This window comes from Lepisma saccharinum, chromosome 5, assembly GCF_977018435.1.
Source record: "Lepisma saccharinum chromosome 5, izLepSacc3.1, whole genome shotgun sequence".
NCBI classification, from domain to species: Eukaryota; Metazoa; Arthropoda; class Insecta; order Zygentoma; family Lepismatidae; genus Lepisma; species Lepisma saccharinum.
This window is the reverse complement of record NC_139233.1, coordinates 93,192,643-93,219,030: the sequence shown is the minus strand read 5'-3', so window position 1 is coordinate 93,219,030 and position 26,388 is coordinate 93,192,643. Positions and strand designations below refer to the sequence as shown.

The following is a 26,388-nucleotide window of genomic DNA, read 5'->3' as shown; positions in this document are numbered from 1 at the left end:
CGGTAGAAATTTTGATTTCGCCTGTGTTCTCCGGATTCACGGTGATTTGAAGTTTCCCGTCGATCGGAATTTCATAGAAATGTAAATTGTTATTAAAAACATAAAACATCTTGCCCACATCGTTATTTATTTCCGTCCATATACTATTAAGATGTACAATTAGTAGACCATTGAGTTTAGATAACACGGAAGGTAAGAGGTTATTGGAATTTGGTAATGCAGTCTCCATGTTGCTTTGTTTGCGAAAACCAAAGAGATTCATTGTCCTTGTTAGGTATTTAACACGTGCCTTTGCTATTCTTCAAAATATACGGAGGAAAAGAATGAAAGAGGGAGCCCTCGGGCGATTAAGAGTTGCAACCTGTTATTATGTTGTTAAGCCCGCTTCAAACTGAGGCTCATTAAATTCAACTCTTATTTTTCATCGCCCGAGGGCTCCCTCTTTCATTCTTTTCCTCCGTATATTTTGAAGAGGAAAAGACACAGCGGACTTCATGGCTATGGGGTTACAGTTAACACACGTCACATTTATCGCTTCCATTGTAGTGCCCCCACTCTCGCGTGTGGATTTTACAATCGAGAACACGTAACTTATTGTCCGTTGCATCCAATGCTACTTTGGTTACGCGCGTCGTGTACAAATCATGCAATTTACTTGCAATGCGATGATCGGTGCTGAGTTGCCTTTTACCATGAAAAAGGCATTCCTTGTAGTCTTGCATGCTAAATTTGCTGGTACTTATTTTTCCCACCCCCTTTGCTTTCTTGATCTCTTTTTCTTCTGCAATCTTTACACAGTACATTTTGGCACGAAGCCCCGCAAATTCGCTGATGTACTCCCCGCCAACTTCATCTTTGAACTTTCCAATCGTCATTTTGTTTTCTGCCGAATGTAAGTGATGGCCTGATGGTAAGTTGCTAAAATCAAACAGATGCTTCATCTTAGTCAGATCATGTTCGAGGCTTGGTGTTTGGATTAGAAAAATGAAGCTATCCGTGTCAATGTAACATATTTGGATGTTATCTCCATAAAAAGGTTGAAACTGATCGTAGTACGATTGGTACATGTGCAATTTTGATAGTTCAAGGACGGTGGCACCTATGGCAATCGGCTTGTTGAGCATCACTTGCTTCTTGTTCCTCTCGACGAATACTAGATTCTCGTCGAAAATGGTGAAGTTTTTGAAGTAGGGGGACGCGACGATCTTTTCAAATTTCTTTTCGTCCGTGACCAACGTTGCGTCGATGTAATTACGCACGTTCTCCATCGTCTTGCCGTAGATGGCGTTATTGAACAGTTTGTACAGATCCTTGTCTGCAGGCGATGTCGATTGCGCTCTGCGGCGCGTGTTCTCGGTTATGTAGGGTTCCAGCCACTTGCTCTGTCGGAATTTCAATCCTCTATGAACTTTCTTCAACTGCAAGCCGTGACTTATGTAAAATTGGAGGAGTCGGTAGTGCAGAACGTAATTCCGCTTGTTCTCCATGCTTAGTATGAGTTTTGGCTCCGATCCTCCAGGTGGCTTCTTTTTGGAGGGGGCCAGGGCCAATCCATGATGTTTCTCGTGAAGTGTTTCGGGATAATCGAGATCCACTTCCAAGAAACAACCCCATTCATTATCTTCGCTCCAGTTGAGAAAATCCTCGCAGGAGAGTTCCTCTTTGGTCATCCATGCGTAGTCGCTGATGGGAAGACACTGGGACATGGAGTGGCCGTACAGGTTGTTGACATCCCAGTAGACAATGTAGGTGTTGGGCTTCGATGCATCGTAACCAGGCGTATGAGGATTGTTTGCCTGAGCATGGCGTCGGGGACATTGGACGATGCCACCGCGTATCGCACTCTCCATGAAAGCATACTGTTCCTTCTCTGCGATGAGGCCCAGTTCCACGTTGGTGTATTTCATCATCGATTCCCAAGTCAATCCCGGCGTGGTGAAGAAATACGCAGGATCCAACTTGTATATCGCGATGCATCTCTTACGAAACAATTCGAAAATATCCATCAGAAGTGTCACGTCCAATTTCAGATAAAGATCGTGATAATCGCGAAAAGTTTGGCAATTGAATGCCGTCCACACACTACGAGCGTGTTCGTAGTCCTCTTCGGAACAGACGTCCTCCGTGAGAGAAGAATAAAATACCTCCCGGGGTGGAAGTTCCGTCTCATCAAATTTCTCGAAATCGTTGACGTACTCGTAGGGGTAGACGCCCTTGCGACGCAACAGATTCAAATTCTCATCTCTCCCCGAAAAACATTTTTGCTTGGTGGCCACAAGATCTTCGTCGCCAAGTTGAGATGCAAGGCTTGCGAGGCTGGAGGACAGGAAATTGTAAGAGTCCAGGATTCGCACTTCCACACTTCCTCCTTCTTCGAGAGGGATCCACACTCTCACTGTAATATACTTCTCGCTCGTTCTCGGAATGATGCTGATTCGAGAAGTTATGTTGTGGAGCTCTTTGACGAAGAGATGTGTGTCGTACTTCTCCGTGTAGTGCAGAAACACGGCAACAAAATGCGACTCCTTAATTTTAAGATTGCACGAATTACAGATGGTGCTTAGAAATAATCCATTCTGGTGGTTATGGTGGACGACCTTGTAATTTTCGGGGGTGAAAGCCTGGTTACACTCCTCGCATCTTGTCGCCGCGTCATGTCTCTGTTGTTGTTCTGTTGTGAGAGCAGGTGGAGAAATGTAAGAGCCTTTCAGGCCGGGTGCAAGTTCTCTCGCGCATTCCGCTATCTTCTCAACAAAATGTTTTGCCGCATCGGGTCCGCAATACAAAATGACATCATTCAATTTTTCTCCGTAGATGGAGAAACTGCAAGGCTCGTGGTGAAAAATTTGGGTCGTGCTTGAGGTAGAGGGATCAGGGTCGCAAGACGTCATGGGAACTTGGAAGCTTTCAAAGTCGGCATAAAGGACGACGGGATGGTGGAGAAGAGCCTGGTGTTTCTGAAATTTCATCTTGGTTCCGGGTTCCGGCATGACATCTTCAGGTTCTGCATTCACAGAGCCAAAACACTTGTGCTGTTCTCTCATCTTCTTACCCCCGCGAAAAATTCTCATACACCGATCGCAAATTTCGATCTTATCGCGATTCTTGCTGATCTGCCTTCCTACTAATCCTGAGAAATTCCGTATCAAACTGTAACGGCCATCTACAAGCAAGAGTCGAATTACATTATTCTGCCTTCTCGCAGGTCTTAACACACGAATATTGCCGGAATCGTCAACCCCAAACACAGAAATATCGATATATTCTCCTTTTTCCTCCCTATTGTTTTTTAAAAATTGATTGATCTTATTCAGGGGCACAGGATAGGAAATTCCTCTCATCATATTCTCGTCTCTTCCCTCGTATCCTCTGTAATTGGACAGGCGTTGGGGGTCATTATTATTAGCTGGGTGTAATGCGGCGATGACAGACCACAGGAAACTCTTCTGATCATTACTTTGTATGTTCAACACTGCATTTTGTTTTTTTTGTTTTTTTGTTTTTTTTTGAGCGCTGCGTAATGGTTTGAAATTGCAGACTCGAAGTTCTAACATGTGGCTGCGACCGCAAAGACTCCATCCACTTCCTCTACCTTCAAACTCTTCTTGTTTTTGTGTCAAGTGCTCAAATAGCCGTGTCACTATCTCGTCAAGATTCTCGTTATTGTCATCGTGTAAGCTTTCACACCCCACGTAAAAGCTGAAAGTACTTGACTCGGACGAGACAACTTTCTCATACAGCAGGGTCAAGACGAGATGAATTTTAATTGCAACATTGACGAGGCAATCACGTAATTTATCGACTACCAGAGATTTCACATTGTCGAGGAAGATGCTCGAGTCACATTTTTCATCCCTTCCAGATTTGTACGTCATGATGCGTGCATTTTTATTCAAAGCACCATCTTCATGCTCATCAATGCGAGGTTTCTTTACCGGGGGGGCGTCATCATGTTTCGGTAGACGACATTTTTTCAAATGCCTAGCAATGTTAGGTTTAGAATACAACTTTCCACAGTTGCGACATGCCACTTTCACGCAAAGACCAGAGGGACCTGGTTGCGGTTCCATTTTTTCTCTCTGTTATTTATATATATACAGAGAAATTTTTTTTGGGGGGGTTGTGGTAGTGGTAGTGGAAAGCGCACTGAAACAGAAGAAAAAAAAATTGAAAAAATGCTCGACATTTTTTTCCTTCCACATATATATTAGAGGCGAACAGTATGTATGTATGTATGTGTGTGTGCACTGTTGTAGGAGGTTAAAAATATGGGACATGTAAGTGAGTGTCAATTTTTTATGGCTCCTCTGAATATGTGTATGTCAGACGCAAAACAAAAATATTAATATATCATGAAAATAAAAACTTACCTTTCAAGAGAGGTGGAGAGAGACTTCAAAATAAAAAACTTGTAGCTCACTAAAACTCCCACGATGATATATATGTATACTGCCAGACAAACAATTAAGAATACTGAACTGTCACGATTGACGTTCACCTTTCAAGAGAGATAGAGAGACTTCAAAATAAAACTTGTAGCTCACTAAAACTTCCACGATGATATATATGTATACTGCCAGATAGACAAATTAAAAAATACTGAACTGCCACGATTGACGTTCACTATGATAATGATGTACAAAAAACTGGTAGGTTATATAGGAACTCCTCTCCTTTTTCTCCTTCTCTCCTTCCTACTCCACGCGACTCTCTTTGGTGAAAACACAATAAGCAAATAAAACCCTTGTTGACTGATTCATTCGTGCTATATTTTTTTCAACAAAAACTTTTGTGATACGCACAATATTTTGTGGGGGACAAATAACAATAAACGGGACGTTGACAGTTCCATATTGTATGCATGTATTGTCCATCATTTCCCCTCGGCCTCTATTCCACGCCCCCCCCGTCAGGGTGTGGTGTGTGAAACAAACGATTCCCAGTATAAAACTCAAAAAGCGGAAGATGCTGCTGTGTTCGCTTCCGCCGCATCCGCTTCTGATTCTATTGTTATCGGGGATGTGATAGATTCTTCATTCAGAACCGTGGGAAAGTTGAAAAAAATAGAATCTCTTCAGGCGAAAAAGGATGCAAGGTAAATGGGTTCGGGGAGGGGTTGCTGTGGATAGTTTGGTCCCGTGATGAAAATATTACATTGAGCGACGAAACACAATTTCCCCACAGGAACAGAAAAAATTCTACCGAGCGTGGCTATCCACGCGAACATTAGAAATTGCCTGAATGCCTTGGGGGGGCTTGGCATAGGATTATCGATTTTCGTTTTTAGAGAATAATTTATGTAAGATTCTAGCATCGAGAATAAACAATATTGATTAAATTTTTGACAACATTCACAGTACAAATCTAAACTCGTGATGATTTCGTCGCCACCATGCACCCCGGGCGAGGTTATATAGGGGCCAGGCCTCCTAAAAACAACAATTATTATTTTGTTTGTTTGTTTGTGTTACAATACATAAGCGCGCGTACGTATGTGTGTGGCACATCGTTCCCTCCCCGAGAGAGAGGTTTACGTAGGTCGCAATATATAAACATTTGGCCCCGGACTTGGGAAATTACGATAAAATACACTCATCTTTCAAAAATAAGAGGATGAGAGGAGAGGTTTACGAAGGTCACGATATATATAAACATTTGGCTCCGGACTTGGAAAATTACGATAAGGTGCACTCATTTTTTCAAAAATGAGAAGATGAGAAGATGAGAGGAGAGGAGAGGTTTACGTAGGTCGCAATATATAAACATTTGGTCCCGGACTTGGAAAATTACGATAAAATACACTCATCTTTCAAAAATAAGAGAATAAGAGAATAAGAAAATGAGAAGATGAGAGCACGCGCGTGTGTATATGCCACATCGTTCCCCGAGAGAGAGGTTTACGAAGATCGCTATATATAAACATTTGGTCCCGGACTTGGAAAATTACGATAAGGTGCACTCATCCTTCAAGAATGAGAGAATGAGAGAATGAGAAATTAAGAAGATGAGAGCGCGCGTGTGTGTATATGCCACATCGTTCCCCCGAGAGAGAGGTTTACGAAGGTCGCTATATATAAACATTTTTTGGCCCCCTTGATTCCAGCACTCCAACTTCATCTCTAATGTTGACGACAATATTCTAAAAATAGAGAGAATGAGAGAATGAGAGAATGAGAGGATGAGAGAATAAGAGGATGAGAAGAGAGGTTTACGAAGATCACAATATATAAACATTTGGTCCCAAACTTGGAAAATTACGATAAAGTGCACTCATCCTTCAAGAATGAGAGAATGAGAGAATGAGAGAATAAGAAAAGAGGTTTACGTAGGTCACGATATATAAACATTTGGTCCCAGACTTGGAAAATTACGATAAGATGCACTCATCTTTCAAAAAATAAGAAAATAAGAAATTAAAAAATGAGAGGATAAGAGAAAGATGGGAGGATGAGAGGAGGATGAGAGGAAGATGAGAGAATAAAAAGAGAATGAGAAAGATGAGGAGGATGAGGAGATGAGAGCTCATCTTTCACTCATCACTGCCTTTTTGCGCCCGTGAAACGTCGTCAGCGTACTAAATGAGGCGCGGAGCAGGGAGAGAAAGTGAGTTTTTCAACTTTTTGTGGTCGTTTAGTCAAGAAATCAAAGTTGCGGTGGGAGTCACAAAAATACTCTACTATCTTTTAATTTTTATAAAGAATTTCCTACATGACGTTTGAAGTTAGTGCAAAAATTGCATTTAAAATAGTTAGTCCACTTCCAATATTCTATTATCCCAGCAAAACTCATGTCCTGTTGTTCACTTTTTCAAAAAAAAAATCAACTTAAAAAAATCAAATTTTTGTATTTTGATTTTTAGTTTTAGAGTTGAAGAAGCTTTCATAAATATGTTCATTAATAAGATTTTGAAAGTATTTTGAACATGCTTTCAAATATAGGAAATTTTGAGTCTCTACCATGTCTGTTTTTTTTTATTTACAGTGGCTTGAATATTGCATTCTCTCTCTTGCATATTTCTTTTTTTCTAATAGTGTCTTTCTTCGTGAGCTTGTTACACTGTAACAAATCAGCAGCATTTTTTATTCTTTTTATTTTTAGACACCTATAATGCAGCCGCTTCACATATATTTTTTCAGCTGATTTTGAAATTTGAAGGTGACAAATTTATCAGTTACCTATATGATTTGAGATGAAATGACTGTACTTTTAATCCTTTATTCAATTGAAATAATAGTTTTCAGACTAATTTATTTTGTTATTTAAATCAATTAGGACCACGAAAGAAATGTAGTAACCTAATGTCTGTAGAGTATACCTGGGCGATTGGATGAAATAATTATGAATAACTGAAGATATACAAAACGTGTTACAATAAACCCATGAGTCACATTTTGTTAGCAGTGAACAGGCAATTTATAAGCAATCAATAATACAGGGTGGCTCAATAAGTCACTTAACACCCTCAGTACAAGGCCACTGCGGCATGGAATTTGAAATTGGCGATAACCAATCGTTATCTGGCCAAGGGGGAACCACATTGACGCCACCCACACGGTCGGCGGCCATCTTGATGTCCGCCGACCGTGTGGGTGGCGTCAATGTGGTTCCCCCTTGGCCAGATAACGATTGGTCATCGCCAATTTCAAATTCCATGCCGCAGTGGCCTTGTACTGAGGGTGTTAAGTGACTTATTGAGCCACCCTGTAATAAAAGTCTTGAGCAGTTAAACACACATTTGGATACATTATGTCAATAGAATGGAGGAGGTAATATTAACATACCTCATAATCATATTCAAGCCGGGAAGGGATGAAATGCATGACCAATATGGATTATTAAAGAACTGACTCTTATTTGAAGCTTCACTGAAGAAATTCAAATCAAGCCATAAGTCTGGAAATGCTCTGACCTTCAATAGAAAAGAGATTGTACAATATTAGCCATATTTTCTTATCATAAGACGAAAGTTTTAGTCTTGTATGGAATTAGTATCCATCAGTATATTCTGGAAATGTTTATATGGTAGAATAAGAAACTAATTTATTGACTAACGCCCAACAGAGTGAATTTGGGCTCCAAAAAATGTAATTAAATACATTAAATAAGCAATTAAATATATTTATTATAATAGCAACACCATTTACTGCAATTATTCAACCGTCGTGCTGGAATGTTTACTACAAACTGCTGCGATTCTACGAATAAATGGTTGCTTCATCAACAAGAACTAAGCACTTGTATTGAAATCCCATGTTTACATAAGCGGTCAATCTTCATCATTTGAGGCACGATGAAAGTAGAAACGTTGAAAAGTTGCCAGGGTCTTGGCGAGACTCATAGGGACACCAAGGCAAACTATTCAAGTGCGGCCCCAGTTACTGCTTTTATAGTGGCTCGATCTATTAATTCAAGAAATACTTCATTGTAATATATGGGGTGGTAAACAACTATAATACTCTTGACTTAAGTCTTAAATGATTTTTTTTAGATTTTTTTTGGAACAAGCATCGATTACGTCGCTAAAATGTATTATTTTTTTTGGCTCTGTCACTTTCATTTGAGTAAAGCCAGCCCACTAAAGAAATCGTGACACATGTTACTACGTAAATAGTTTTTTTAAATTATTTTTAATTTAGAAAACGAAGTATCTGCCTTTGCTGCTGTGACGGAGACAGTAAGGTAAAGTGGGATCCATGAGTATTACCCTGCAAATTGACCATGACTGTTTTCATTAATTTTTCTCATAAATCCTGTATGTTTTAAGCGATTGATTTTAATGTATGTTGGTGGAGAAGTTGTCGAGAGCTTCTTTTGAGTTTTCTCTTAATTCAACATGCTCTTATTGGGTCAAATAAAGTGACCCAAATAAAGTGTCAGGTACCCTGGAAGTTAATGAACTAACTATACAGGGTGTCTCAAAAGTAATAGCTCAAACTGACACAGGTGAAAGTAAACGATAATAGATGCAAGAAAATCTCAGTAAACATGGGTCTGCAAACTAGCCGTTTTCGAGATAATCGCGAATGTGTGATTACAAGCCGCCACTGACTTCATTGTTTGTAAACGTCTTCCTAGTTGGTAAAATGCTAATAGTGTGTGCGAATGTGTGGGTACAAACTGCCACTGACTTCAGTGTTTGTAAACGTCGTCCTAGTTGGTAAAATACCAATAATGCAGTATGGAAAATCTGGAGATCTCGTTGCTTTTATTGAACATATTACTTACTTTAACAAGGAATACAGCACTAATTTAGTATGTTCTACGTTACAGTTACTATATACTCGTACCTTTTAATGGAGGTGTTCAAAGTGTCGTCCTTCCATCTGAATGCAATACTGTACGCGATTCCGCATTGAGTTTCGAAATATTTCGAACACACCTCCCCCCCCTGGATCATTTCGGAATTGGTCACAAGTATGTACAATAATCTGTTCTTCAACCGTGTCAACGGGAGTGTTGTACACTACTCTTTTGAGGTGACCCCAGACACAAAAATTCAGAGGATTTACATCTGGTGACCTTGGAGGCCACGGTACAGACCCACCGCGACCGATCTATCTTTGATGATATCTGCGTGTTAGATGTCGTCTCACAACAGCAGCAAGATGTGCCGCTGCTCCATCATGCATGTACCACATACTCTGACGTGGATCAAGAGGAACATTCTGAAACAATCCTGGAAGATCATGCCGCATAAATAGAAGGTAGCTCGTTCTATTGAGTCTTCTTGGAAGAATGTGTGGTCCAATGAGACGATCGCCTAATACCCATAACCACACATTCAATGAGAAACTTTGCTGATGTGGTGCCTCGTGAACAGCATGTGGGTTTAGTACACTCCAAACATGAGAATTGTGAAAACTAAAAATAGAATCGCGTATGAACACCGCTTCGTCTGTAAATAGAATGTTACCTGGAAAACGAGGGTTGAGTACAACCTGTTGTTGCATCCGAGACATTTAACTCTTTGGATGTGGTAAGGGTAGAGTGAATTGCGATGTAAAATTCTCCATACAATACTGCGGCTTACTGGCACTTGGGCGTTAATACTCCTCGTCGAAGTTCCTGGAGAGTGTTCTACTGCTTCCAACACCATGCCCTCAATTTCAGGCGGAATGAGTGCAGGTCTACCTGCTCTCCTACCATGTTCATTACGGCGCTGATGTACCCTAGTAAATGTGCAACTCTCGGGGTGCCTTCGAGCAGGGTATTTTTCTTGTTACAAGCGTGCAGTCTCCCGTGCATTGCCGTTAGCCAAACGATACAAAAAATGATTATCCATATATTCTTCGTTGCTGTAAAGTTCCATTTTCATTACGCAGTCCAGCACAACTGACATGACTCCCACAGTACGATTAGACTGTGTACTGATTGTATCCATACAAAGCCACCTCTCGGAAATGTTATGTTTGATTACAACGCAACCTCACGGAAATGTTCTGTTTTGTAAACGAAGAGCAAACCTCGGACCGCGCAAGGATTAAAGCACTCAGTATTTACAAAGTGCAATCAATGATGGTTTGTAACCACACATTCGCACACATTATTAGCATTTTACCCACTTGGACGACGTTTACAAACAATGAAGTCAGTGGTGACTTGTAATCACACATTGGAGATTATCTCGAAAACGGCTCGTTTGCAGACCCATGTTTACTGAGACCCTTTCGCTTCTATTATCGTGTACTTTAACCTGTGTCAGTTTGAGCTATTACTTATGAGACACCCTGTATATGTATCACAATGAGATCAGCCAGCTCATTCCCATTATCCACGCTCTTTATCTTGCATTTAAAAGAACAAATTGATAATATTTGAGACTGAAATAAAGGCTTGGAAGTATGTTTGCAATTTTTCCATGTTTTTTTGCGATGCTAAGTGTTTACAGAACTTCAGAAAAAAGAAGGTTGATTTACCATCTACGTGTCTACAACTGCGTTCATGCCTTTAAAATGATTGTCTAGTAATGAGCATATTGTGTCCACATTTATTAAATAATGATACCTTGAACCAGCTTTCTCGGTTAGTAACTACTTAGTCCTGAAAGATTATTATTGATTGATTGATTTGGTTCATTTTCTTCTGTAACTTTTGGCTTATCGATAAGATTAGGATGAGTAATGATACGATGAAATTGATGAAGAGACACTCACATAGAACAGTTTGTCCAGATAGGGATTCCAACCCGTACTCCTGCCGTCGTAGCGGGCTGTGCTAACCACACCAGGTGCTGAAATAATTTGTCAAAATACATCTTTATAAGTTTTATTCTTTTGCCAGAGAATTCACTTGAAATCAGCCGTCTCCCCAACTTTGTCTATTTCCATTGCTTAAACAATTGATTAAAATTATCCCCGAACCTCAGTCATTTAAGAGAGCATTCACTAAGAGATCATGTGAAATCATAATATCAAGGGATGTGAAAGATTCAATTTAATCCTCAATGACGTAATCCAGGTCAATGTTTCCAAACACGTGTTTCTGTAACTGAAGAAGGTACGTTTCCGCGAATGGTTCATGGGGCTATGCGAGAATGGTGTGTGGGGCTACGCATATGTTTCTATAATCCAATTTTTAACTATTGTAACCTAAACGTGACCCTATCTTACCTAACCTTACCGGAAATGGTTTGTGGGGCTATCCGTCAATGGTTTGTGGGGCTACGTAGGTATTTTTGGGTGCAGTGGGGTGGAAATACTGCATGCCTACGATACTGAAACTGTGACCGCCATTTTGCGTGTTACCGAAGGCAAGAAGAAACGAAGAAAACTTACTCGATATGTTGCAAAAAGAGCTTATTTCCATGAAATAAGCTAAATGCCACCTTCAGCAATGTTTCTCAATGCAGAATACGAAAGTACGAATATTCAAATTAAATGAAGTAGCAAATTTCAGCCGTTTGTCCGATACGAGAAATTTATCAAATATACACATTCTGAACTGTTTCATAAAAGTGAATAAATTTCCGGTTACCTTCTATAGCACGAGTAAATACCAAATTACACAGAATTTGATTAGCGGAATGTACGTGATAAGCTTGGGGCATTGGTGAAAACAGGAGGTACTGATAGAGCTACAGTTCCTCCGAAATTTTTGAGAAAACCATCATGTTCAAAAGTAAGCAGTTAAGAAATCTGGACCGAAGTGCTAAGTGCAATACCCCTCAAAATGACCCCCGAATAACATTTTTGTATTTTTACAACTTTAGATCTATGATTACAAGCAGTAATTATGAAATATATTAGTAGTGTATAATGAGCGGTTCTGCGTCATCCCAAGTAGGTATCCTTTTTTTATGGATTTAGCCTCAGTTCTATCATATTATGACGATTTTTTTGTGGATTTTATGGCGTTCGACGACGTTCTAGTACAATTTTCAACGCAACACGGTTTTCCCCATCTCATCCTTTGTAGGTATTCCACGATCTTACGTGATATAACTTAACCTATTTACTCTTTTACGACCTTTTACGGACTAAGTTAACCTACAAGGGTTGTTTGTGGTTACGTCCTTTGTTTTTACGATCTTACGTGATATAACTTAACCTATATTTTTACTACGATAATTCAAGAGTTAAGTAACATACTTTGACTACAATCACGAGAACATTTTTTAACGGACTAAACTAACCTACGTCTTTTCAAAATAGGTCAAAGGTCTCGATTTTTATGATTTTCGAATTTTGAAGAATTTTGATAGGCAACGACAGAATTGGAAATGTATTGCAACAAATTATTATTACTTAATGTGATGGCTCATATCTAACGTGGTCTTTTTCTTCAACACGTTATTACGTAATGTGGAGACTCATATCTAACGTGGAATTTTTCTGTCATTTTTTTGCACTACGTAAACATTTTTTTAGTATTTTGAATTTTACTTCGATTTTTTCTGGAAATGATATGAAAGAAACTTTTCTACTTGTGTCACTTTTTACAACTGTTCCGTGACTCTCTCGTTCTTGACATCTTGGACGAATGACTTTTCTGCCACCAGGATAACGCTACACAACGTGTCGTCGGGGATTGGCTTGTCAAATTCCCAGACGATCTTGATGTTTGTTCTATCGTTGACCACCACTTGTTTTCTTTTCGACGTTTTGATGACGAACATGGGTCTGTGTGCCTTGAATTCGCTTGGAATGTAGTATACATTTATGTTTCCCTCCGTCACTCTTTTGTAAGCGGTGCACGCTTCGTATAATTTAAGAAACTCATCTTGTGCTATGTCGAGGTTGTTTCGTTTCTTCTTTTTTTTGTAGTATGCGATCTTGATCTTGCAGTTGTCGAATTTGCTGACATATTTTTCCTGGTCGTTTTCCCTCCCGATTTGGAAGAGTACAATGACGAAACTGGCATGTCGTACTGTATGTTGTTGAACTGCGTCTTGACGTCGAATTCGTAATTATTACCGGAAGTGGGTTACTGCACGCACTCGTAACTTTAAAATTTAATGGGTACCTGTGGATTTTTCAAAATATCTGCTTTGTGCTTGAGAGCATTGTTGGTTTCGTATTCCACAACTGGAATTCTCAGCTCCATGGTTCGAATGATGCATTTTGCTGCTTCGGGTAAAGTGTTTGGAAGTATAGTGATCTCGTCCGTACCCAAGTTACTGTATCGCATCAAAACATTGTTGCCGTTCGAGGATCTGCAAAGGTCATTCTCAAACCTCCTCTTCACATGATCTCCTTGTAGTCTGAGAAGAAACCTGAAAGTATACGCACGGGAATCAGTACCGTGCGATTTTTCGTTGATATTCTCGTCCCGCTTCGAAACCTCCTGCTCGGTAGTAAGTGGCATTTGTTTTCGAAACTTTCAACGTTCCCACTACTGTAGAAGTGCTTATTAGATAATCGACTCTATCGATGACCGTTCCGTGTTTTCTGACTTCAACTTGCGAGAACAAATAGGGTACGAAGTTGTCCACGAATTTCCAATTTGCGTTCGGAGGGTATGGGTCTCCATTTTCTTTTTTCAACACGTCGAAATTAACGTACAGGTCTGATCTGTGAGGATTAAAGATTCCGTCCCCTACGTCCACATCGAACTCGATTTCCCGGTACGGTTCGTTGAGATTGGCGAACGTGCGACGGTTGGGGGGGGAATATTTCAATTCCCAACATTCGATTTGCTCCATGATGGTTATTTATTATATGTTGATCTCGACGATGGCCATGGAAGTTGCTCCTACGAAATTCATAACCTCACCTTTTACGTTGGTCACCACCAATTCAAACTGGTCGATTTTGTTGCGGCATATGGGAAAATTGATTGGCGACAAGCGCGCGAAGATGGTCGGTTCCATGAATTACGAATATGGCTTGCAAGTTGCGATGATTCCCGTTTGTTTGTGCCTGTGGATATTGTCTGACTTTGTGATCATGCCTTCCGCCACGTTGCAGTGAAAGTTCAGAGTCTCGATGGCCAGAAACTTAGAAATGTTGGCGACGAAGTGTTTGATTCCATGTTCGAGTTTTGTGTTGTTCTCGAAACCAAAAAGTTCTCCGATCGTACCCAGGTCCACAGTTTCTGTTGCACACTCCAACTCAACTCCGTGGGTCACGGAATTTTGAGAGAGAAGTATTCCTCTTGGTAATTCGGCTTAAAAAGTGGACAAATTGTACTGTCCAAGTATGATGCTGATTTTTTCGTTTCCGACCTTGATGGTATTATTGCGTTCGGTCACGTTTGGAATCAGGTACATGCTGTAGAATGCAGAAAGAGAGATGGATTTAGTATAACGTCGTACAACATGAGTTTCAAGACCAAAGTTTCGCTTGTGAGATGGAACACTCCCATGATGATGCTTCAGGTTCCACAATGCTTTCTGGAAATCTTGAACTGATGGGTTATTTATTGGAGACAGAAATGCGAGCATTGAAATGCAAGGATGACTGCAGTTCACTTCCTCGAAATCTTGAATTCTTTCTTGCAGTATATGTTGGAAGCTTTGAGATATTTTACGATACCCGATGGTGGAACACCTCCGAAAGAATTGAAAATGAAAGCGTTATTATTTGAATTTTTGAGATAACATATTCAATGCATGCCTGGATTTTTGTAATTGTCCAAATTGATGACTCCACACTCTTTTTTTCTTACGGCGGAGGGTAAAGAATCTTACATGAACACTCCTCTGAAGAGTTTGATTCCCAACGGATCGATCACATTCAATGTCGCGATTACTGAGTGCTTTTTCTTTTTTAAAAACTTGTTCAAAGCGTTCTTCTTGATGACTTTACCTTTTTATCCATTTCCAGGTTGTGACTTTTCTGTTCTTCCAAGTCTGCCTTGTTCTTTTTTGACTCGGTTATAGTTTTTACTATGGCTGCACTATTACCTGCCAAACTTCGTACGGCACCCAAAGCCACTAGAATTGCTGGAATGCTGAAAATGAAACCTCCGGTGAGAGATTTTTTTACGAACGCTGCAATCTTTGTAATTGAGGAGTGCTGAGCAACAATTTCATTCTGTCACTTTTGGACAAGGAAGAACGTTTCTTTTCTCGTTCTCTCTTGGTGAGTAATCCATCGAGGGCAGCCAGATTTTTTAGAATCGAGTATGGTACTTCGTAAACGTCACCCTTGGGCTTCACGATGATGCTACGTTGTTTATATATATATTCTGTGAAAATATTTTTGTCTCACTCATCGCGATAATATAATTGTTCGAGGTGATCTCGCTAAGTCTATGAATAATTCACGTGATAAGTTTTATTATTTTTGGCAATCGGTTATTTATATATCGTGGGAGTCGAAGAAATGTACTATGATGCTAGTAGCTCTTTCCATGTTGGACCTGTTCCAATCATCGGTGTATTGTCTTATTCCTTGTCTTGCCTTGTGAAGCTCGTCCAACCTTTGTCCAATTTTTCTCCGGGAGCTTGAAAAATAACGTCGAGATCTTACAAACTCTTCGGGCCGCATATTTTCCGAATGTGGTCCATGAGAACCATCTTGCACGTTGATCAAAATTATTATTTTGATTAAGTCGATGTTACCATGACCTTCATCGAAAGCGATCGTAAATATTTTATACAGCAATTAGATAGTAAATTCTGTAATGTGAAGCTGCGTCTTTTTTTTATGGGGTGTTATTTATAGACCCCATCCCAATTTTCGTTTTGTGTTCATGGCCATGGTCATGCCCAAAGCTGCAACACTTTCCCCCAGAGAAGCGTCCCTGCTGATGAATCTCCGAATGCTGCATGTTAAAATTTTCTATGTGCTTCGTGACGTGCATCTAGATTTGTTTGAGTGTTGTAAGCAATGTCGTTATCTTTGCATGCGGCGTCCCTCGGATTCACTCCCCTGTCTCCTTTTTCCATGCGTTTTTCGAGTTTGATATCCGGTCCGCAGTACTGATAACCTGGGATATGCATTTCGAACGGTAATTTATTTATGATGTCGTTCACGAGTCGCTTGCCTTCTGCTACTTTCCAAAATTTCGTATCCTATTCCTTTACTGTCGTTCACGATGAAGTTGTAGAGTTTGGTGTTGATCATGTCCGCGATTCCTACGTTACCGCTGTAAAAATTACCATTACCTGCATTTTCTTTGCCTTCTACGACAAGTAAATGATCCACGAGTTTCCTAACATTGTCAACCCACACGAATTCCTTCGGTAACGTGTTGTAACGTTGACCCCGGTTCCACTTTTTATATCATTCCAAATATGTTTTTGAGATTCCAGTATTACTCTCAGCTGCTGGATTTCATGATTCTGAGTGGCATTTTTGTTTTGGTACAGAGCATCCGACAATATTAAAATGTCCTTGTATCTTTAATAATATTCGTCCGTGTCATCTTTCAGATATTTTTTAGTGATGAGTTCCCAAAGTCCAACCGGAACTGGGTACCTGGACCAACTATCTTTTTCACCTAAATTAATTTTTAAGTCGTCTCCTTCGAATGTGACTTTCGATTTTACAATTTTCCAAATCACTCCTTGGTTGGTTTCCATACTGGGATATAATCCGAGTACCTCTTCCTTATCGAATTTCCCGGTACTTAGGTAATCTCTTGCCAATGGACCCAACTCGATCTTACCCGAAGAAGATGAAGTGCTGCCTATGGCTTGACGTTTCGGCGGTTGCCTAAGTTCGAGAGGAGTGTGAATGCTAGAGAGATGCGTTGGAGGATAATCTTCACAATTTCGAGCGGCAAGAGGTATGTGTTCCGTGATGAGATCCTTGTTATGTTCTGTAACATTTTTAATCTCCTTACCGAGACCGCTGATAGCGTTAATGATGGGTTGACCTTTACGCTTCTTCTCTTCGCAAAATCCACGATTATCCGATTTTCGTTTTGTCCTTTTTTTAATATGGGGTTAGTTTAAACGTCGTGTAACGTTTCAACAATTACAAAGCCGTTGATTTTTTTTCTGTACTTTCCGTTCCGCGTTTTCGAGTCATGTCGAACGTAGCGAATCCGGAATCGTCACTGTTCCGACAAGAAGAGCAGAATTTCGAAAATTGATTGTAGTTTAAATCTCCGTCTTCGTAGTCATCGTAGACATGCTTGAGATTGGTGAGATCTTGACGAATCAAACAAATAAAATTAGCGTTGTCGCGTAGTAACTGCTTTGAAATTTTGGAAAACGTTTGAGCTAGGTAAAGAAATCCATTTTCCTGTGACGACCTTGAGTGAAAAAGCTGTGAGTTTCATTTTGATTTTCTAAAATTACATCGTCGACGACCACGAGAGAAATTTCGTGATAGCGGTCGAGAAGTTTAATTTCGGATTCAAGAGTTGCTATGTCCAGTCCCTCATACAAATTAATCAGTTGCTGGTATTTCGGTTGTTCCAAACTTTTGTTCTTCCAATCTGACCAATTCGGTGCGAGGAGAAAATTGTCCACCAGTAACGTTGTTTTTCCACAATCGGAAGGACCAACGATAAGACAACGAATGTTATCGGGTAGCAACTCGCCATTTTCTTTTTAGTTTGACATTTAAAATCTGGTAAACACTTCACCATGTTCCACGTACTTATAGAATCACTTCATTTGCATTGATCCAACTCTTTTCCGGAAGTCCCAGACACTTTATCAACAGTTTGTTATCTTTTCTGCGCAATACTTTCTCGATGAGATACGTGTCGGGGTATTTAGTTTTAGAGAGTTCATCCTCGTAAAACCTTCGTTTCAAAATTTCGTCGCGACTATCCTTTATTATATACATGTGACGTGTTGCGGGTATAACTCGAACTACGGTATAAAAGTTACGTGCTTCAATTTGTTGTGAATCCCTTCTCGAACGTAAGTTTGCATTTGCTGATCCTCATCTGAACTCCTACTTTGTGTTTTGATTTTTTGGTCGAGGGACTGTACTTTGGACAATAAACCGTAGAAATTAAACGCAGCTCGTCAGATTTAGTAAAGTCAACGGGTTTCATGCGTATCGGGCTGTGAACTGTGTGATTGTAATCGTTTACGAGTTACTGTAAGATGTCGATCCATTTGTAGTTTCCCTGAAGCGTGAAACGTATCCACATGTGCGTTTTCAAAGTTCGATTGAAACGTTCCACTTTTATGTGACTGAAAATTGAATAACGATGAATGTTGTGTTTTTGAATGAAAAGCTGGAAGACAGAGTTGTAGAATTCTTTTGCGTTGTCCGATTGAAAGAATCAAGGTCGTCTGCTGCTTTCATCGAAAATTGTTTTGATTGCTTCGACTACACATGTTCCCGTTTTAGAGGTAAAGCGCATGCGAACTTTGAAAATGTATTCATGTCGGTGAGGAGGTACTTGTTGCCCTTGTTGATTTTATGTAAATTCTTCTAATTACCGCTGCTTATTTCGACGAGGTCACATTGCCACAAATCGTCTATACCTCTTGTCACCACCGATAAAGGTTTGTAATTGCGACATTCTGGTTTGTGCAACTCGTTCATTATATCCTTCTAGATATTGAGTGATAGATTTTGTTTGAAGAGAATGATAACGTGATTGGATGTTTCGAAGGTGGCACTTCACTGGTATTTTGAATAAAATGTTTATCTCCAGCGACCACACCAAAAACCGTAAGATCTTCATCCTTATGTATTTCATATACAGAATGGGTTTCATCCCTGTAGGCTAAAGAGATATTTCCTGCCTTCTGGACTCCGCACTTACTTATTAATGTCATTGTAGGAATGGCGATCTGTTTTCCATGAACCCAGTATGAAAATTCGTGTATTTGTATGGTATCCTCGATTAAAAATCTTTAATATGGCTTATGTGGACTTAATACGTACAATTTGTTGTCCTTAACGAAAGTGTGAGTTTTTTGCTGTTTTAGTATACTATTGATATCGAGGAAGGAAAACCTTTTGGCAATTTTAGTATCGATAGTAACGAGATTACTTTGAACATGTCGCAGTTTATTATCTATGGGTAACAATTGCTCGACGATATAATCCGTTATAGACGGAAATGACGGTTTGATTTTTATTTCAACGTTCAACTGTTTGTAGTTTTCGTTCAGTTCTTGCAACTTAGATCCAAAAGCGGCTAGCGTCGATTCCTGAGAGGCAACATTGGTTACCAGAACACCAACCTGTTCTCTGACACTGACGACAATTTGCTGCACATTTTCCAATAGATGCAATTTGGAACTTTTCGCAGTAAGTTCGTTTATTTCTCCTCTCGGTAAACTACGTATGGAGATCGGTCACATTCTGCAATTTTGGTAACATGGACACCATGTCTAGAAACGAAGATATTTTGTTCCGAATCTGTTCCGTATTTGTCACTTCCGTTTCTATCTGTTTCGGTATGCGTGCAATATTTCTTTTAACGGCGCGAAGTTCTTGCAAGGTGGGAAGACCACTTACCGTGTTTTCGAATGCTTTGTCACTCTGCACGTCACTAGATTCGGACAATGTCGACACAGCTGTTTTCAACTTCTGTGAATCTTCGTTCGACGGAACACTCGTCAGAAAAGTTTCGAGATCATGCTGTATGTATATCAAGACAGGATGAAAATGGTTGAGATTTAGATTCAACGTTCAAATTTTCTAAGTACTCCATCTTCTGCTGAACCGTAGTTACCGTGTCTTGAATACTGTTCGTCTGTTTTTGGAAGCTCTCTATGAAAGTGTGGATATTTTTAATTTCATCGTTAATCAACGCCTGGAGTGTAGCAATCGTAGTTTGAATGTCTACAAAATCTTGGTACGCTCTAACTGAAGCTTGAAATTCGCTACGCTCTTACCGATAATTTGCAATTCGTCAGAGGAAGGCAAATTTGAAATGGTGTCTTTCAAAATCTGCAATTTACCCTTAATTTCTTCGAGAGTACTATGATTTGTTTCCGCTTGAAGCTTCTCTTTCATAGAATCATTTTCGATCGTTGAAAATTCATCATGTAAGTTAGAGATGGCGTTATGTAACTGATCAACGTCAAAATCATCTTTAATGTCGCCCATCAACTTTTGAAGTTCGGACATTTTTTTTCTACATTGGAAGTTCACTCTTCAAGTTCAAGTTTTATTTTTTTCTATATCTTTCGTTTGAAGCTGCTGCAATTTGACCAAGTCGTTCTGAAGCAAACCAACGCTCAACTGTATATCTTGCACGTTGACAAGCGACGGAACGTCGACATAACTTTTTATGAAATATTTTAATTCAGATTCTATTTTGAGAATGGGGTCCAAATATTGAGACTGAAGACTTGCTATTTCCAACTGTAGACTGGTGTTCAGTGTAGTTCGCAAAGCTATTAGATCGCTTCTTAACTTTTAAACTCTAACATCCGGCATAAGAATCTCGCTGACATGATCCACGTTCTTCGTGTGTCCAAAAATATATTTAGGCACTATGGTTATTTATTTATTTATTATCGGATACCCGATTCTCAATTCCACGAAGAGAGTAATGAGTGTGTCGTATTCTACCAGAAGCTCGACGTACAGACAATCGTCGGTAGAAACGTCGTACTTGGTTGAATTGTCCATCTTATCGTGCTTGATTTTGCAAATGTTCTTGTCGGAAGAAACCTTGATTTCACGCACATTCTTCGGATTTACGGTTATCTGAAGTTTCCCATCGATCGGAATCTTGTGAAATTTAAGTTTTTGTTGGAGACGTAAAAAGTGTTGCCAACTTCTTCGTCCAAATGCTGTTCAGGTGAAAAATCAACAGACCTTTGAGTTTAGATAACATTGAAGGTAAGAGATTATTGAAGCTAGGTTAAGCAGTTTCCATGATGATTTGCTTTCTGAAACCGAAACCGAACAAGTGTATATGCATGGTTATTTATTTATTTTTGTAAGAATTTTTCTTTTTGTTTGATTATGGACATTCGATACATTTCTTGTCATCTTTGAAACGATGGTGTCCCCAAGGCAATGTATGAATCCCACAATCGAGGATACATCTGTTGTCATCTTGAGGATCCAGTGCCACTTTTCGTACCTTGGTGGTTGTGAGTACGTGATCCACGCTTTGGATTCCTTCTTCGGCCCTCAATATCGGTGACCATGTGTTACGACACTCGACATAGTCTTGGAAGCTGAGTTCATCTCCACCATGTTCCTACCCACACCCTTGGCTTTCTTGGTAATTGTTATGTCCTAATATTAATGACATAAACAGAATGTACATTGGCCATAACTGCTAGTTCACCACATACAATAATGTACTTTATAATATATATCAATCTTCTCCCCTTCTAGAGAAAACAAACTTATGATTGGTAAAACACTCTTGGCCTTTTCTCTTTCAGATTTCCTTCTTACAAAATCACATCCTCCCTTCGAAGACAAACTTGTTCCTGGACCAAGTCTGCTCGGTTCCTTCGAATGTGATCTACTTTCTTGCTTCGGAGACGAACTGTGAGCATTGTCTTCTTCACTGTCGCTTAGTTCCTGCCGTGCATTTCATTTTTAATAGGAGGATATAAATATGCATGATATGCACTATCGTCATATTCCTTGGGTATTTCTGACTGATTTGAATCTCCTCCTGTTTCATGAAGAATCTTTAAAAATGAATAGTGTACATTTCAGTATCTACCACTTTCTACATCTCTTACTTTATACACAGCAAAACTGCATCTTTCAATAATCTCTCCATTCCGATATATCTTTCTTTCAGGACAGTAATAATATACTTTACTTCCAATTGAAAATTTCTCACATTCATAATGAACATTTTTAGTGTCATCTTTAATGATTATATTACTTGCAGTGTTGTAAGAAAACATTAATGAACTTGGAGATGTTCCAGTTGATGGCAATGAGTATTGTTATGCAAGTGTAATACTGTACGCAGTAGTAATTCTACTTCAGTATTCAATTTTCTAACATCCCCTTTTGGAAAATCTCCTATGAGGGTTAGATACCTTTTCACGGTATTGACTGTTCTCTCAGCCAACCCGTTTCCCGAAGGTTTATATGGGCAGGAATGCTTTAGATCAATGCCCAAACTTTGGCAGAACATCTTAAATTGTTCACTTGCAAAGGGTTGTCTATTATCTGAGACTAACTCTTTTGGAGAACCAAGTATGTAAAATTGGCTTTTTAAATGTCTAATTGCTTCCTGAGCCGTTAAATTAGAACATTGCCAAACATTCAAAAATTTCGTGTGAGCATCAACACACAACAGGAATAAATAACCTTTGAAATAGAAATGATCGACATGTACCCGTTCCATAGGTTGTGATGTCGGTGTCCATGATATAAATTGTCCTTTTGTTGGAGCTCTTGCATTCGTCTGACAAGCATCACATTTTGCAACAAAACTTTCAATGTCAGAAGTCATTTTAGGACACGAAATTAAATCTCTGCAAATCTGTTTTAATCTCACTACGCCACTGCGCAGACCATGAATTTGAGTGAGAAAGTTGCATCGCAGTGTCTCTGGCAATACAATTTTATTTCCCCACATCAACAATCCATCTTACGTTGACAGTTCCAGACGTTTATTCCATAAACCTATTGCTTCCTCATTCATTTGTGGATCAATTCCTCTTGGCCAACCATTCTTAACGTAAATTGTTATTTTAGACAACAATTCATCGTGTGTTGTATGTTCCTTGATCTCCGATACACGTAACGGTTGTAACTTTTGTTCTAGATCTGCATACGCTGTCAAAACCAAATCTCATTGCAATTCTTCAGGTAGTGATAATCTTGACAAAGCGTCTGCTATTGGAACCTTCTTAGAATACACTATTTCGTAATTTAGAGATGCCATGAATATTTTCCATCTCTGCCAACGTGCATTGTGTTGCATTGGCACTGGTGTATTCGGATCAAGCAATGATTTCGCAGTCGTTGAATCAGTGTATATTGTAAATTTTTGACCTGCCAGATATAAGTAAAAATGTTTCACAGACGAAACAATGGCTAATGCCTCTCTTTCTCCCTGACAGTAATTCTTCTCAGCAGGTGAAAGTGTAGCTGAAGAACACGCCACTGTTCTATGTTCGCCATCTATCTTGTGCCCTAATCGACCTCCAACACCGTAGCAAGAACTATCCGTTTCTACGATTATTTCTTTTGAAGGATCGAAAGGAATTATAGCAGGTGTCTGAACAATCTTATATTTAATAGCCTTAAATTCCGATACACATTGATTAGACCACAACCATTTTTCGCCTTTCTTCAGAAGTCGATATAGGTGTGGTATTGTAGATGACAAGTTGTGTAGAAAACGGCTTTGAAATGCAACCATCCCTAAAAAACTTTGTAGTTGAACCTTATATCCTTTGGCTCTGGACTTTCTAAAATAGCACGCACAGGCTTTTCAGTTGGTTTCATTCCATTTGCCGTGAAACGTCTTCATAAGTAAATCACTTCTTGCAATAGGAATTCAGATTTACTCAAATTGACTTTAACATTATAATCTTTAAAGCGTTCCATAACTTGTTTTGTTCTCAGGAAACATTCTTGTAGACTATTTCCAGAAATGATAACATCATCAATAAATGCTGCAACTCTTTCCAATCCTGTTAAAAATAAATCAATTACCTGTTGGAAAAGCTGAGACGAAATATTTGTACCAAATGGTAAACGTTGCATTGTGTACAAGTGAGAATCATAATTTAAACATAATATGTTTTGTGAGTATGGATGCAAACTAACTTGTAAAAATGCTGAACGTAAATTAAGCCTGGTGTAGTACTTTCCTATTTTAACTTTTTGTAAAATATCAGGAAAATCTGGTAGAGGATACACCAAACCATCGGTTTAAAAATTGACCGTTTTCGAGTAATCTACACAGATACGTATAGAATTATTTGATTTCTTAACTGGCACAATAGGACTTGCCCATTCTGAATGTTCTATAGGAGCTATAATATTCTGCTTCACATATTATCTATTTCTTCCTTTATTTGATCTCGTAATGAATATGCTATTCTGTACGCTTTCCTGAACACAGGCCTAGCATTCTTCTGTATAAAGGTATTGATACCTTGAATTCTTTAATGGGTGTACTAATATCCTCATTAAACAATTCTGCAAAAGATGTCAGTAATTGTGAACAACAGTCTTCAATGTTCATTTGTTTTACATTACTTGAATTATGTACCTCGGTTTTACGTTTCTTCAGAATCATAACTTTGCTAGTTTGCCCTTGCACATTTGATGTTCGTGAACATTCACCCACGTCATCAATCTTCTGTACATGTACCTTTGGAGTATCCATTATGCCTGAACGCTGAATTTTCGAACAAGCATCTGGTAGCGAATCTTTTGATTCCAGACCTAAGCAAGCATGTGTAGAATCTCCATTTTGAATGTAATCAGTTTCAGGAAACTCATTAGAAGTTTGCTGCGCCAATCACCAAATAATATGTTCATTCCAACTCTGCCAATTAACATATTTGTATTAATCTTATCGCCAACAACAAAAGGCATCATGTACATTTTGCCATGATAGTAAAGTTTTAAGTTTAATTGGCCTATTAAACACAAACTTTCACCTGATATCGACGTATATGAATTTAATAACGGACTCAGTGTGAAGTTGCCAATAAGATTAGTTAACAAATCTTTTGAAATGAAATTAGCAAAACTACCAGAATCGACAATAACTTCTAACGATTGGTCTTGTATTATAATATCAATGTACAAAGGTAAACGTTCATTTCTCAATGAATTCTGATCAGATGCGTGTTGCAAATTAGAAATAGATTCGTTTGCTTTTTTATTGTACATTTGTTGCGTGTTTGTAGTTAAAAAAGTATGTGCACTATCTTCTTGCACAGAAAAAAAGCTAAGTTGAGAATTGCGTTCTCCATAACCATTACATTTGGTATCCAAATTATTGTTTCTCATTTCACAATTTCCTTTATAAATACTAGATAAATTGACTGCAGGTTCCTCCCATTGTTTATTTCATTCAAAACATGCAGCCAAGAAATGTCCTTTCTTCTTACAGAAACTGCAAATAGTATTGAATGCAGGACAGTTCTCTTTGAACGTACAACCTAACCTTTCACAGCGCTTACATTTTATATCATTTGCCTGATTTTGCCATGATACAAATTTTTGGATAAATGCAGTATGGGGTTTAGATTGTGGCATGCCTTTGTATGCATTATTTGTTCCGAATCTTGATTCTCTTGTATCTTGTTGATTCTTTGAAAAAAGAGCTTTAGCAAACGAATTGTTTGTACCGAATCTACGTGAGCCTTGTATTTGTTTATTTTCACCTACCAAAAATGCATTTTGATTGACTTTATTTTTATTTGTGCGTATTATCTCATGTTGGAGTACCACATCACAAACCTTTTCGAATGTGTTGGGCATGTCTGACAGTAATCTATCTTTTAGTATACTATCGGGTAGTCCGAACACGAGTTTTTCTCTAAGACAAGTGTCTAATTCATCTGTTGTAAACTCACAAGTTATTGCAACTTTTAAACGATGTATGTACGATGTAACTGTCTCACCTTGCTCTTTCTTTATTTGCATAAAAGCGATTGGTTGAATCCATTTATTAACCTGAGGTGCATATATTTTTCGCAATGTATCAAAGAGTTCCTCCAAAGTGCAATCTTGTGGATCCTTTGGACTTAATCTGTGTTCCAGCTCTTGACATGGTAAACTACCGAGTACAGAAATAAGAGTAAACACTCGTTTCCTTTCTTGTATATCGTTAGCATCAATAAAAGCCTTGCATCTTTTAATATACTAATTTATATCCTGGCTTGGGTTATAAGCCTCAAATGCAGGTATAAAACTTATGTGTTTTTCCATACTGGCTCACTTGGACTTAATTACTATAATTCTACTTACAGTAGTAAATATTTATCTTCTTTAATCCTCGTCGCCATTTTGTTATGTCCTAATATTAATGACATAAACAGAAATAAACATCTCAAGATTGGAGCTTCATAATTAATATATTCAAACTTGTAACAAGGTGGATTACATGATTAAAACTTAA

At 38.9% G+C, this 26,388-nt stretch overlaps 1 protein-coding gene across 1 annotated transcript in view; it reads left to right on the top strand.

The window, feature by feature from the left end:
* LOC145988149 (uncharacterized) overlaps positions 1-26,388 on the top strand; it is a 62,397-nt gene that overhangs the window by 21,916 nt on the left and 14,093 nt on the right. The window contains exon 2 of the mRNA XM_083122980.1: positions 21,716-21,824. Coding sequence (XP_082979106.1) covers positions 21,716-21,824 — 109 coding nt within the window. The remainder of the gene's footprint in view (positions 1-21,715; positions 21,825-26,388) is intronic.